This window comes from Tribolium castaneum, chromosome 1 (genome assembly GCF_031307605.1).
Source record: "Tribolium castaneum strain GA2 chromosome 1, icTriCast1.1, whole genome shotgun sequence".
In the NCBI taxonomy this organism is placed as follows: Eukaryota; Metazoa; Arthropoda; class Insecta; order Coleoptera; family Tenebrionidae; genus Tribolium; species Tribolium castaneum.
The window spans coordinates 21,699,553-21,715,020 of NC_087394.1; the positions used below are offsets into that span (position 1 = coordinate 21,699,553).

General features: G+C 32.2%; 1 protein-coding gene across 3 annotated transcripts; it reads right to left on the reverse strand.

The window, feature by feature from the left end:
• Positions 1-1,148: 1,148 nt before the first annotated feature.
• Positions 1,149-12,730, reverse strand: LOC656043 (phospholipid-transporting ATPase ABCA3-like). Of its 3 annotated transcripts, none has more exons than XM_064358626.1 (18): positions 12,654-12,730; positions 12,287-12,521; positions 11,816-12,040; positions 11,646-11,764; positions 11,357-11,592; positions 10,006-10,240; positions 9,778-9,957; positions 7,916-8,125; positions 7,429-7,868; positions 7,214-7,379; positions 6,794-7,166; positions 6,359-6,743; positions 6,098-6,310; positions 5,787-6,051; positions 2,762-2,887; positions 2,496-2,708; positions 1,285-2,444; positions 1,149-1,236 (listed from the first exon to the last, which is right to left on the reverse strand). In XM_064358626.1, exons 2-18 carry the CDS (start codon positions 12,514-12,516, stop codon positions 1,201-1,203), a joined length of 4,812 nt encoding a protein of 1,603 aa, XP_064214696.1. In that variant the 5' UTR covers positions 12,517-12,521; positions 12,654-12,730; the 3' UTR covers positions 1,149-1,200. The 3 variants fall into 3 exon arrangements, with proteins under 3 accessions (XP_064214696.1, XP_064214692.1, XP_064214694.1); XM_064358622.1 differs by having other exon boundaries at positions 12,592-12,727; XM_064358624.1 differs by having other exon boundaries at positions 12,588-12,727.
• Positions 12,731-15,468: the final 2,738 nt, after the last annotated feature.

Consider the following 15,468-nt stretch of genomic DNA (forward strand, 5'->3'; position numbering starts at 1 on the left):
GCTTCGAAAATGACTGATTTTTATATTTAACTCTCTTGGGAGTCAAACTTCCAAAATCCAGAAATACGTCTTTTTCCATTTTAATCAAAAGACCAAATACCATTTTTTTATGAGTATAGCTTCCGAAATAACGATTTTTTATGTTTAAGCTCTTTGGGGGTGGAATTTCTGAAAATAATAAAATACTTGTATCTTTAGTTTTCACCGAATGCTTAAATAATGATTTTTATAGATATCAGTTAAAAAATGACGGATTTTGATAGTGAACAGTTTTGGGGGTGGAATTTCTAAAAATCATGAAACACGTGTTTTTTATTTTTACCGACTGCCTAAATACCAATTTTCACAAATATAAGTTAAAAAATGACGAATGTTTGTATTTAACCTCCTTAGGGGTAGAAATTTCAAACGTTCTTAAACACACGTTTTTCATCTTTAACCGAAAGCTTAAGTATCAATTGTATGGATACAAATTAAAAATTACGGATTCTTATACAAATTTCAACCTCTGTTCAACCCCCTTGTACTTCCAATTAAAAACGTTATTCTTTACTTTTCACTGAAAGCACAGATACCAACTTTAATTAATGTAAATTCAAAAGTTACGAATTTTTATGCAAACTTTATTACGCTATTTAACTCTCTTAGGGGTTGATTTTTCGAAAATTCTAAAGCACGTTTTTCTTCTTTTATTCTTTTTTAACTAAAAGCCCAAATACTATTTTCAAAAATATAACATTAAAAATGACGGATTTTGATTCAAATTTTAACAGCCTATTTAACTTCCTTAAGGGGTGATTTTCAAAAAATCCTGAAACACTTCTTTCTTATTTTTTAACCGAAAGCCCAAATACTAATTTTGAAAAATATAATTCTAAAAATGACGGATTTTTATTCAAATTTTAACACCCCATTTAACCCTCTTAGGGGTGATTTTTTAAAAATTCTTTCTTAGTACATGCCTACGTTATGAAAGCTACCTATTGTGAAAATTTCAGTTTTCTATACTTAGTCGTTTAGGCTATGCCTTGATAGGTTAGTCAGGAAAAGCAATTTTATATATATAGATGATAAAAGAAAAATCTAAGATGCACCGTTTAATCCCACAACTCCTGAGCGAGCATAAATAACTAAACTTTAAGAAAGATCTATTTATTTTAAACGGAACGATACACATATTACAACATATACAGAAAAAACTTAATCCTTTTGATCCCTTGCAAAACTTAAAAACACCTACAAAAAATGCACTTGACATAAATTGTAAATACGCATTATCCTTACTTGTTCCAAACTACACTGTCCCAAAGAATAATCTTCAATATTAAGTTGTCGTTTCACTGCTTCGATAATTCCAAACATTTTCGATAGAGGTAAATTTCTTGGATTCACCAAATGATAAGACACCAACTCTTGATACCTTTCTTTCAACTCAGACCCCGGAAAATGCTTTTGAACGAAACCATCGATCGCTGCAATTTGATCCTCAACAAACGCTTTATCCCCATGTTTTATGATTTTTATTGTAAGTAGATATCCTTGTGCAAATTTACTCTTAAGTCGTTGACTGGATCCAAGACATTGAAAGGTACCGTTGACCATTATCGCAATTCTCGTACACAATGCCTCACATTCCTCCATACTGTGAGAAGTTAAGACCAAGCATTTTCCGGCATCTCTCAATTTTGCGAGACCGTTCCAGAGAAACCGTTTTGTTGCTGGATCCATTCCAGCGCTAGGCTCATCGAGAAAAATAACCGGAGGATCTCCTATCAGGGCAATAGCTGTGCTCAACTTTCTCTTATTGCCTCCGCTAAGAGTTTTCACTGTTTTATTAAGATGTTGGGAAAAATCAAATTCTTCAGCAAGACGTTCGGCCAAAGAGATGCATTCACCAAAAGGTACTCCTCGTATAAGGCCAAATATCACCAACGTTTCTTTGGCCGTAAAATCGTCCAGTAACGCATCAAATTGTGGACAGTAACCGATGTACTTCTGGGCTTGCTTTTGTTGTGTTTTTACGTTAAATCCTTGGATCCAAGCGTCACCGGAAGAAATACGTTCATCTCCAGTCATCATTTTAAAAGTTGTGGTCTTGCCAGCACCATTGACTCCCAACAATCCGAAACATTCGTTAGGTTTGACTCCTAGGCAGAGGTGGTTTACGGCAAGAAACTTCTTGTAATATTTGGTGACGTCGCGGAGAACCACAGCGAAATCGCGTCGTAACACATCTTCGGGGGTATTTTTGATTTTTTGGTTTTCAGCCTGAACATCACTTTCAAGAGTTACGTGAGATGGTGGACTGGTATTTGTTGCGCACGATAAATCGAAGAAACCATATTCGATGATAAAAATAACGATTAGGAGAACAATTGACATAATAAGCGACACAATTACATGTATTTTTACTCCATGTTCTTCAGAAGAAAAGTAATCAATATCTAGACATTGTTTAATTAATAACAATGTGGTTAAGATTTTTTTCAACTTACCGCAACAAATTTTATTGAGGTTGCAAGACTGTTCAACTGTTACATTATCTTTTACACATGCACCTCTTATAAGGCTGTTGGTTTCTGCTTCGGAAATCCCACTACCAACAATATAGAAAGGAGAAGGAAAAAATATCCAATGTATTATTTGCGCTGTATTTGATGATTGGTATTGTAAACGTATTATTTGTATTATAAGGAGTGCCATCATACCTAATCAATAAAAAAGGAAATTTTTGGTAAATTAAATCATATTTACAATTTACCAGTCATTATTCCCATCGTGAATATAATACTAAATGCAGTAGCCGGGATTTTAAAAAGAAGGGAAAATAAATAAATAAAAGGAAAAACGAAGAAACAGAAACAAGCGAATATTAAAATTAAAACACCTAAAAATTTGTATATTACAGGCTGTTCCGTCTAAACCTTACATTAGAAGTACTGAAAGTTCTAACCACGATATTTTTTTGAAACTTGATACTCAGCCATAATCAGTTCAGTTCTGCTTAACAAAAAAACTATTTTTAAGATGGCGGCACTTCCAGTTATACCGTTATACTTTCTTATTTTAGATGGAAAGGTATGTTTTTCACTGCGTTTTTGAATTAGTTGAGTTATTTCAGGATCGTTTTTATCAGCTTTCCCTATATCTAAGTTTAACCGTTTTCGAGATACTTAATATTTTTTGAAAATTTTTGGATTTGCACCTGTCACTTAAAAAATCGGTAACTCTTTTAGTTTTAGTGATTTCGAAATCATGTTCGGTGAATTAAAAGAGAGAGCCTTTATCTTTTCTCCAGTGTGTTCCAAATTGGAAGACAACTTAATAAACCCAAAAACTTTGAGGTTAAGTTTATACAACTTTAAGTACTCATAACTCATAAGTTAATTTTTTTAAATGGGAATTCCCAATTTTTATTTTCTAAATAGAGGAGAATTTTTTTCTGCATCAATGTGTATTTGCATTCCCTATATCTGTCTATGACACTTTTGAAGTTATGTTGGTTTTTTGTCATTGTAGAAAATTTCTTACTAACCACAGCTATTTTTGCATAGTTTGCCACAAAAAACATTTCTGAAAATAAATTCATTAAATGTTGAAATTGACAAACACTTGAAAACTGTCTGCATAAGTATCGGCAATGCTAAATACAGATCGATGCAGAAATAAATTCTCTACGATTTAATGAAATAAGTCTTGAGTCATTTCATTTAAAAAAAAAGTTATGGATGCTTAAATTTCTGAAAACTTAACTTTCAACATTTGGGGTTTGTTATTCTTTTTTTAGAAATTTGAAAACACCAGAGGAAAGATCTAGGCTTCCTTTATCAAACGAGATAAAAAACATTTTCAAATTTTTAAAAATTGCAGAGTTATCGATTTTTGAACGGCAAGGTGCAAATTAAAAAAACATTATAAACCCTAAGAGCCGGTTTACAGAATATTTTTATGGCAATTAAATTTTATTCGCTATTAACTTGACATTTGTCAAAGCATTTTATAAATGGCAACTTAATTCGAATTAGTTTAACCTTGAATTAAATCTTAATTTTGCTTTCTGTGAACCGGCCCTTAATATTTTGTAAACGGCTAAATATAGGTACAGGGAAAGCTTATAAAAACTACCTTAAAATAACTCTATACAGGGTGTATCAGAACTCACCGGAAAGGTGCTAGTGGTAACAGCAATAGAAATGGCAAAAATTCAAAAAAGTAGGTCTTTTATTCTTCGTTTGCGAGATAGAGAGGTCTTAAAGTAACCAATCCCAGAAGCTCTCTCCTAGATGTAGTGCATTCTACCTATTTTTTTGTTTTCCTAGCAACGTGTTTTGTTCCCCTAGTCCTCCAGATCCTAGGCCTTTTGTGATTGGTTATTTTCAAACGTAACGCAAAGAGTTAGATTTTTTTTGTAAAGGAACTTTAGTTTCAGAATTTCCCAAACTATACGCACCTTTTGGGTGGGGAGTAAGTTCTGATACAGGCTGCAGAGTAAAAAAAAATCTAAAGGTAAAAAACATTTTGACATGTGGTTAATTTTTCTAGTTAATTTTAACACTAGATTATGTTTGAAATGACTGTTAACCTACATACATATTTTACCAAATATCTTATAATTGAAAAACATTTTCAGTCAGTGTCGAAATTACATAAAAAAATGAAGTTTACCTTTTAGAGTGCATTTTTTTACACTCTCCAATCATGTTTGCAGTTTATAATGTAAAATACAACGGCAGAATAAATAATCTTTTCTTACTTTAAACGAGAGACATACGTACAGATTGCACATAAGCGCCCGTTTTTGAGCAAAGGTATTTTATTTTTGAACTGTACTGTACATTCTGTATGTACTGGAACAGTTAAAATGGCTGATATAATTTTCAAATTACGTTACAAAAAGTTCGTACAGTCTTGTAATGTAAAGGAAAACTGTACTTACAAAAATATCTCAGAATTAGGTAAGTTACTGATTCAATTATAAGAACTTTATTCTTGCTTTAATGTATTAAAGTAGAACTATTAAATATACCTAGTTAAAAATGTTATTATTTTACAGAGAAAACAAAATTTAATGACATGAATTGTGAGGAAACAATATAGCTTTCGCGGATTAGGAAGGGGCCAAATTAGAAGACTGAATAGTGGTTTTAAATAAAGGCAGTATATAAGTTCATTTATTTTACAACAAGGCAGCAATAATATTGTGTTGATTTAATGTTGCTTAAATATGAAAAAACATATAAGTGGTAACAACCTTTTACAGTTCTAAGGACTTATGTGTTGTGCTAAATATATTTTTGTTAAATAGGTTTGTAATTTGAATTTATTTGTTATTTTGTTTCTTTGTGGTATTGTATTCTTTTTTAATAAATAGTTGAATATATACACTCTTGGTGTTATTTTAGTGTGAATAACACCAGAAAATTTTTTACTGTGATAGTAATCCAAAAACGCATTAAAATTATAGCTTTTCATTTAAAACAGGAAAGTTGATAGCGACTTTCGGTATAACAGGAAATTTTTTTTGAGCATTTTTCATTGAGCAGAACCTAAGAGATTATGGTTGTATACAAATTTTCAGATGACTATAATTATTAGAACTACCAATACTTCTAATGTAGTGTCTAGACAGAACAACCTGTATCCTAGGACTTTAAACGTAGTTAGAGCCTATCCAGGTTCGCACTGAAGTGTTTTTTTACACTTCTTTTTACACAGTTTAAAAATATAATTGTATACTAGTTGACGAACCTGCAATTGCTCTAACCGACACAACCACAAAAATTAACCTATTTTGTCTGTAGACTCCTTTAAACCACCTCCAGCAGTAATTGTGACGAGACAGAAAATGATTATCACAAAGAAGAGAATGATGTCGAAAAAAAGGGACGTGCTCCAAAATACGAAAGGATTTACGCCTGAAATCATTTGAAGATGTTTGCATTTGGTGATGCGCTCCCGAACATAAAATAATATAAAAATGCAAACAACAATTGTTCCCGCTAACCCCAACTGCATTCCAAACCTCATGTTGTTATTTTGCGACGCTTTGAGCTACAAACAAAAATTTAAATCGTAAAAAAATGCTTAAACTTTAAACCTGGGCATCTGTACTGAGAGGTAGCGGATAATTAATGAAATTGATCGATTTTTTCTTTCCAAAAGTTTCCTTATAGATTGTATTCAACACGAGACCAAGAGACAGCGAAACTGCGTGATAAGGATCACCATTAAACCAAGCAGTTGCTGCTGTTTTGTTGAAAGATGCTCCTACAATGTAATGTCCTCTAACAGTTATGGGCGAGTCACTCGTCTAAAAAATATTAACATAAATAAGTCGTAAAATGTGAATTTTGATTACCAAGGTTAAAATTTCTTCAGTAAGACTTTTAACGGTTTTAACTTGATATGTTCCAAGGACTTTCGCATACATCTTAGCCCTCCAGTCATTATTTTCTATTAATATTATTGGTTCGGTGTACGAATTTAAAGACATGGCGTTTGGAGGAAATGACGTTGTTACGCCGGTTGTTCCAATGATGGTTAACGCAATCAGAATCGGTATAATGACTTGCATCAAAAACAACATCCAAGATCTGAACGTAGCTAACACCTTTTTAAGTATCATTGCCATAATCTGATTGAGTAGTAAGCTAAAACCTTCATAACGACTTGTATCTTTAGTACTTTCTTTTTTGTTATTTTCATTTTGTCTTAAAGTTTTACCATCATTATCGGCACCAACTCTATAAACAAGCACAACAATTTTACGTAATCATTTTTTACATAAGGTTACTTCAAAAAAATTTCTTCTAATGTTGCCAGTGAGATACCAAAATTTTGAATTTCCAAGCTTCCAGCTCTAGACTCTAGAGTACCTAAGAGTGCCTCAAATTTGTGTGACTCCTCGGGCAGTTTGTAAGTTAACTCAGAGCCAATATGAGAGTGGACTTGTAGATACGGTATGTATTCTCTCAATAGGTTGGTAATGTCACTTGGTCTACACTTTGGTGTAACATCCAAGATTAGATAATAACCGGAAGCATAAGTTTTCTTTAAGAAAAAACTAGATCCACAACATTGCAATTCACCCGCTGTCATTATTGCAATTCTATCACCTAGTAAATCAGCCTCGTCCATATAGTGAGTTGTTAGTAAAATCGTTCGTCCTAAAGGGGAGTTCTAAAAGATGAGGTTAAATTTTGACGATTTTTACCAGTTTTTTGCTTCTGGAGCAAATTCCAAACTTTTCTCCGAGCCGAAGGGTCCATTCCAGCTGTTGGTTCATCAAGCATCACTACTTTAGACTTGCCACACAGTGCTATCCCAACACTTAGCTTTCTTTTCATACCTCCAGACAAATTTTTCGAATAGGTGTTTTTCTAAATGAAATAAATGACTGCATAAACTTGATTCTTTCCAGAAAATTACCTTATCTTCCAAGTCCAGAACTTTGATATAGTCATCAATTTCTTCATTGATTTCGTTCTTCTTCAGTCCTTTCAATTCACCAAAGAAATGCAAGTGTTCCCGAACTGTTAAATTGTCAAAGAGCACATTGTGTTGAGGACATATCCCCATACTTTCCCGAACGTTGCGGATGTTGGTCCTTATGTCATACCCATTTATAATGGCTGTTCCACCGGAAGGCGGAAACATCCCACAAATCATAGACATGGTGGTCGTTTTACCAGCACCGTTATGTCCAAGCAAAACTGTGATATGGCCTTCATACATGTCCAAATTTAGATTTTTCACTGCAGTATGACTTCCGAATGATTTGGAAAGATTTACTAGTTTTATTCCGACCGGAAGTTTTTCCGAAAATTCTTCAAAAAAATTTCCTTTCATTTCAGTTGGCTGTTCAGTCCCTATGTATTTTATTAGCAGTATTACAGCAATTTGAAGAAATCTATACTTAAAACTGGAGGTTTGCTACACCAGTAAGCTCGCGTAAAAGGGAAATACCACGGTTGTGGTACTCCAAAATCGCCTGGGAATACTGCTTCCAAGTAAAGAGCAAGAACCATATACAACAATGTGTCAACAATTAGGAATACAAAAATAATACCAAGTGTTAATTTGTCACTTGGCGATGTGCTTTTAAACAAGTTGTCCCACTGACTTCCTTTAACAAAACATACGTTTTACATTTTCGATTGAGAAATTTTGTTTATAACTCAGTCAAATTAGACAAATCGGTAGAAAAAATTCCTAGATAAATAGATTTTTTTGAATGCTTTTTTTTATTCAAATTTTCATTTGCAGGGATTTTTTTTAATTATCAATTTTTTTGCTTTTGATTGTCAAAGGTTTGAAGCGTTTTCTCAAATCTTTAGGATTGCAGCTTTCAAATTGCAAGGCTATCATGATTTTTTTAAAATTATGATTAAAAAATCATTATAAAACAGTTTTTTCAATAGCAATCAAAAGAACATCAATTTTTATGTAAGCTTTTATTAACATTTTTTAATCTTTAATTTTTTAATCTTATCTCTTACAGTTTTTGAAATAATCGCAAAAAACTGAATTTATAGTACTTTTTTACTGCTTATTCGATAATGAACCAGCTTGAAACTAAATAAAATGTTGAAGTTTGACAATTGTTGATCATTTTGCAAGGGCTACTTGAGTAACTATGAAAATTACGAAGTAAAATTCGTTTTTTTGTTATTTTTTTCAAAAATTGTGAGAAATAGGTATAGGACGTATTGATAAAAGTCTTCATAAAAATGTTCTTCAATTGTCGTTAAGAAAATAGGGCAGTTTTATTTGAAAAAACTAAGTTTTTGATAACCATTTTGAAAAAATCATAATACCCATGAATTTTGACAGTTGATAATTTTGAAAATTCTAGAAGACAATTTGAACGTTTGGTTATCGAATGCAAAAAAACTATTCATTCATTGCAAAGGGTTCAAGGCTGTGATGTCTTAGATAGACTCTTGCAAATGAAAACTTTGACAAAAAAATTACATGTCAAAAACTGTGGCACATAAGTATCAACAACTTGGGTAAGTTTTACTCAGCGTAAGAGAGAAAATTTAAATATGAAATAAATATGTGTGGTTACTATTTAAAATTTCAAACTTGGCAGCAATTTTTTGTAGTTCCGAAAGCATTTTGAAAATAATTCAGTTGAACTCCAAATGGTCGATTTGGTTCAAATAGAAAATTTTATTTTATCTATGGATTTGATAGAATGAATTGTTGGACTCAATGCTTTTAGTTTATTGTTGTTTTATTCAAAACATCTATGTTAAATCACCTATCTATTAATATTGTATTGAACAGGAGTATAATTCAGTGTTCAATATTTGCATTGAAAACGAAAATGCAGCATCCAAAGACGACTTCAATGACCTTCAGGTCTCTCCATTACTCCTTTAATATAGTGTTGGACTCAATAAATTCAATTTATTGTCAGTTTTTCAAATCACAAGATATTTTCTTTTAAAACACGTTTTTTAAATAATTATTTATTTCCACCCCTATAACTCGCTTATGGTTAGTCCTACAAAAAAATGCACAGGACTTTTTTGTAGAAAATTTTATCAATTTTAATTTTGGTGAGAAGATAAAAACTCATAGGAGTGACCGTTTCTGAGATATAAGCAAAAAAACAAAAAATGTTAGTTCCAACCCTTTCTCCTTCCTCGAGCTCACCCACCACGCTTGGGAACTTTTGATATATGTTAATTTAACTCTAAAGAAAGCGTTTAAAAAAATCCAACTTTCCAGGAATTGTTTCCACCGATTGCCTTATTTTATTTAAATTACCCTCTCCAATTCCTTCAAACTTGAACAAAACTGATATTCCGAAAAACATTGCGCTAGGAGCTAAGAGACATGCTCCCATCTTTGCACCTTGTGGTGGTACGTCATTGTGCGTTTGCAGCAGAAATGCGGGCACCACTGCGACTATGTATAGAATAGTACATACTATAACTGCAGTAGTTGCTGGAAACGTAAATCATTTGTATTGTTATTATCACTTGCTTTTATCACCTTTGGAGAATAGCGTGGATAGTAGAAACGTAAACGTTATGCAACTGCATCCAAAAAGTAGAAGAAATACGAATATAATGGTACCATCAGAAGAGACAAACACTGGTCTACTTGTAAAGGCAATTTTTAGAAGAACAGTCATTAAAATAACCGTCACGAGTGTTAAGAGTAAGCCTCGTAGAAACCATGCTAACCAGTGTAACCATCCAGGAAGACCCATCACTTTCATAGATTCCTTAAAGTTGGTGGAGAATTTTAATTATTATACAGGGTGTTTCGTCTAAAGGTCACATTAGAAGTATTGGCATTTCTAATAATGATAACCATCTGAAAATTTTGCGTACAACCATAATCTCTTCAAGATGGTGGCGCTTCAGATTTTACCGGAAGTCGCTATCAACTTTCTTATTTTAAATGAAAAGTTATATTTTTTAATGCGTTTTTGGATTACTAGAGTTATTTTAAGGTAGTTTCTATGAGCTTCTCCTATACCTAAATTTAGCCGTTTACAAAATATTTAGGGTTTTTAATTTTTTTTTTTGATTTGCACCTTCCAGTTCAAAAATCAATTACTTTGCCATTTTTTAAAATTTGGAAATATTTTTCAGCTCGTTTGAAAAAGGAAATCATAATCTTTCCTTTGGTATTTTCAAATTTCTGAAAAAGAATAAAAAACCCAAAATGTTTAAAGTTGTTTTTTTACTTTTTTCTCATAGGTTGTCATGGAAATGAGAGAAAAAATGTGAGAAAGTTTATATAAAGCAACATTCAATTAGTTTCAATTAGATGCTAATACAGAGCGATGCAGAAAAAAATTTTCCTTCATCTAATAAAATAAAAATTGGGACATACCATTTGAAAAAATTGAGTTATGGGTACTTGAAGTTGTCCAAACTTAACCTTAAAGTTTTTGGGTTTATTAACTTCTTTTTTGAACACACTGGAGAACAGATATAGGCTTTTTCTTTTAATTCTCCAAAATATGATTTCGAATTCTTTCAAACTAAGAGAGTTACCGATTTTTTAAGTGACAGGTGCAAATCTAAAAATTTTCAAAAAATCCTAAATATCTCAGAAACAGTTAAACTTAGGTTTAGGGAAAGCTGATAAAAATTTTCTTAATATAACTCAGCTAATCCAAAAAACGCAGTGAAAAACATAACATTCTATTTAAAATAAGAATAGAAGCGACTTTAGGTATAAGTATAACCGGAAGTGCCGCCATCTTGAAAATATTTTCATTGGGCAGAACTCAATGGATTATGGCTGAGTACCAACTTTCAAATAAATATCTTTATTAGAACTTTCAATATTTCTAAACGAAGCAGGCTGTAGAACATTGTGAACGTACCTTCAATTGTTTTTCTTTTTCGGTTGTTATATCCTTTGCTAAGTTATTAACTGTATACGTAAACGCGCAAACTAAGAGGAACCCAGTTAGAGTTTCAGATTTTTTAGAATAAAATTTGTCTTCTGACCATTTTGGATACGAAAATCGATTTATTAGTATCTTAGGACTTTGTGAATTATTAGTAAGAGCCAGAGTTATAAATGTTTGTAAATAAAGAAAACCTCTACTCTCGTAACCTGTTCACATAACAATTAAATTGTTATGTGTCATAATAATGTAATACAATTACCTGGTTCTTCAGCAACATCTTCCCAATAGTTTCTTGGACCTGATGTTAGATCAAGTGGATACCGTAGATTTGTGAACCATGGTTGAATATCATTAGTGGTATAATTTTCTGAGGGAAGTCTATTAAACATTAAAATATCATTTAATGGATTTTAATCTAGTGGAACTTACCGCAGATTAATATTTAAATTATCAGGCAATTTGCGTCTGTCCGTAAGTCCGAACAAAAAATCGTCACTTTGTAAAGCAAAAGAAAATTTGTCTTTTTTTATTGCAGCATTTAGTTCGTTAGAATTTTTGAAGCTTTTTATACTTATTTTTGGTTTTGTTTCATCTAAACACACTTTTTTCAGTATATCTTCTAGTAGCGGACTTGTTGGCGAATACGCAATAGAGCTATTTAAAAAAATACCTAGATTATTAGTGCTATACCACCAACAAATGCAGTAACAAATTTTTTCGAAACCAAAACGACAAGAAGCAAATGAGGCATATAGAAATTCACCATGTTTAAAATAAATTCCTATAAGTACATAAAACTGAATCTTTTCTTAAATTGAGTCAGACTTATAGCATAGTCACTTGCAGAGGAATATAATTCCTGATTATTTGTGAAATAGAGAGATATTACCATTTTCTTACATTGTTTTATTACTGGAAATAAAGCAGAGGGATCCAGGTTTGGGAGTAAATCCTTCGTAAATTGTTTGGTTCACATCAGAAACCTCATAACGAGGCCTCAATAAGAAAATCACAAACAGACATATTATTACAGGGTATAACCATTCCAAAAGTACTGCTTCATAACTTCGTTTTACCAGAGTACCGTTTTTCCATAACAATAGCCTTATTTTATGAATGCTTTCAGACATTTTGCCTAAAAAGTTAAAAAATGTTGGCAATCACAAATAAAATAATTTTTGAAACTTTGTAATTTAAATACCTACTGCGATAATAATTTCGTAACAAGGTATACTGAAATAACAAGTCTACATTATAATTAATTTACAAATTGAATTGCTGCCGTAAACGTCGTGAACGTGTCGGGAACCAAAAAATTTGACAAGTTTTTGAAGGCAAGCAAGATATCACAGTTCACTTTAATTGAATATTATTTACTAAACAGTGTTCTCACATATTGTCAAATATACTGATACAGCAAAATTATAATGTATTGTTTAAAGTAGATATTTACAAAAGTATACAGTTTTGTTGGCTAAACTTTCTGTTAAGTTTTCAGTTTTACTGTTTTTTGGGAAAACTTTACATTTCATTACATCACATTACATTACAAATGGGGATTAACATTAAACAGACTCTTCATATTTGGGTAACCTTAACAGTTTACCAAATTCGGTAATATTACAAGCAACAGCTTTGAGTCTTTGAAAAATTTTGGTATTTTTTATTTCATGGTTCATATTTAAAATAATTTAGGAACTCTAATTTTTATCTACTGAAGTTATAAAAATTAAATGCTAGAGTCTCATCATCACTCTTCAGATATCGGCAGCCTAAATGAAGAAGTAATCTCTTTAGAAGTCTAACAAGACTGATACGTTTATTTAAAAATTGTGAGAACAAGTTTAAATAATTTAATAGTGACGATTTTTTTCACAAAATCTCCACCATTCACCAGACTGCGCTGCACTGATGAGTCCCTAAAAAGGTGAAACCAGTCTGCAGGTGTCTCATGAAGGGTGTGGTTTACTTGTTTATTAAAACGATTTTTTTGTTAGCATTAAAACAGTAGTATTGAAAGGATGAACTTTTGAGTGACTGCACCTGTGTAAACATTAAACATCTAGCCTTTACAACACATTATCCAATAAACTGATAGGCCGCATACAAAAATGAGACAAAATCGGAGTTTAAGCAAAACCAGCCATTTTTTTAAAGTTATTTATAATTTGTTAGATAATTTCAACGTTGAAAATAAGGGTTTGGGATTGTTTGTACCTCTAGATAGGAGCAAAATTGGTTTGGAGCAAATAAAAAACCCTTAGAAGGATCAGTAGTTTAAGGATTATATTGAACAACTTTGTATACAACGAAAATTAAATATACGAACAAAAATGAAAAAAATACAAGAAAACAAACGGAGATGTAGCGAGGGCTTTCCTCCTAGGTAATGCCGGTTCCTAGAGCTCCTGTAGCAAGTCCACGACGAAGATGAAGGCGAGGTCATTTGACGTCATTGGACGACAATAACGATAATGTGAAGAACGAAGAAAATTACATGCAATGTTCTGACTGGAGTCAGGAAACCAATTACTGAACCGCAGGAAGTGCTATGTTTACGCAGCATCGAACCTTTTTCCTCAAGGGGAACAGATTTTACGAATTATAGAGTAGCTATTTAGTAACAGGAATTTAAAAAATCGGTTATGAATTATTCGGCGACGTTTCGAGATTTCATTGTCTTCTTCAAACATTTCAAATACTCTTAAATATATTGATCAAAATGAAAATTTCATATTATTTAATGTTTTTGTGGGGACACTTTATGGGAGGCCACACATAGTGAATACTGGGTGTTCCAAGAAAAATTTGCACCCTTAAAATCTCCGATTTCGTCGAAAATTGGAGAAATTTAAGTTTAAAAAGGATGACCACTTTGTGGTTGAAACGCGTTGTATATTTAAAATAAACGTTTGGTGTATTAGGTTATTAAGCTGTGTTTTTGTTAGTCATTCCCACACCAAGAAAATTCAACACGAAGTAGGTATAGTCGCGATCAAAAAAGAATGATACCCCTAAAACTGCAGCCATAAATCTTTTCGATATGATAGGGTTAATGCGTACGTTTAGCTAGTTTGTAAACCTGCTGAATATTGTGTAAACTAGCTAGACAGTTTGTAAACTAACCTGTTTGTTAAAATGCATGGCTTACAAAATTTTAATCGGATCTTTGCTATGCGGCCCGGTTGTGTTTTTGATTGTGGCTGTACCTAATTACAACGAGCTTGTCATGCTTGTTCTAAAAAACTGGGTGACGACCGCTTCGACTGTTAGAGGCGATCGTCGAAGATGCTCTTAATTTAGACAGATTTGTTTGTCTGATGTTAAGTTATTAACTAAAAAGAAAGGAAGTTGAAGTGACAACCTTCTGAGAATGAAATTTGGGCGCAACCAGAAAAATATGTGTTCCTAGTTCCTACTAATAGTTTGGTACTGTTTATAACCTACTGTTTTTTCTTTAATCAAATATCATACAGGGTGATTTTTTAAAAACGACCCTTCCTGAATATCTCAGAAAAAAAACAGAAAATAAAAAAATTCCGGGACAGGTCAATATTTATTTAAAGGGGGTACCTTTTAGTGTACTTTTAAAAGTTGTAGCACCAAATTTTTAAATGACACCACCCCCTTTAAAAGGCACTTTGACCAAAATTCGACTGTATAAATTTTTTGAGTTCTGAATATTGTTATTTATATTAAGCAGAACAATTTAGACATTCGCTATTCAGCAGAACAAGGTATTGTAAAAGTCACGTATGAATTTTAAACGTTATGTGCCGCTAAATCGAAATTGTGAATTCTGTTAGAAGTGATGGATCCGTCAAAATAAAGCAAAAAAGCTACAAATACAAATACAAATAGGGGTTTGCTAGTCGTTTGGATAGAAATCAAAGTACCATTAAGCAATGTTGTCAGTCATAGTCTGGAGAAGGCCCAGGACAGCGCAAAAGAGAAAGCATACCTTTAAAAAAAATAAATGAAGTCCAAAATAGTCGTCCTTGGAATATGGCTATAATTTAATTACAAGACAAACTTTTGCCCAATGGGTGGGTTCAAATGTTGTCTTTTATCATTTTAGACTG

Excerpts from the sequence above, each read along its gene's own strand:
- LOC656043 (XM_064358626.1), bottom strand. The coding sequence starts at position 12,516 with ATGTCTGAAAGCATTCATAAAATAAGGCTATTGTTATGGAAAAACGGT. Across the intron at positions 12,041-12,286 it reads ATTTCCAGTAATAAAACAAT|CTCTATTGCGTATTCGCCAA; the intron begins GTAAGAAAATGG and ends TTTTTTAAATAG. Across the intron at positions 9,958-10,005 it reads ATCCACGCTATTCTCCAAAG|CAACTACTGCAGTTATAGTA; the intron begins GTGATAAAAGCA and ends TTACGTTTCCAG.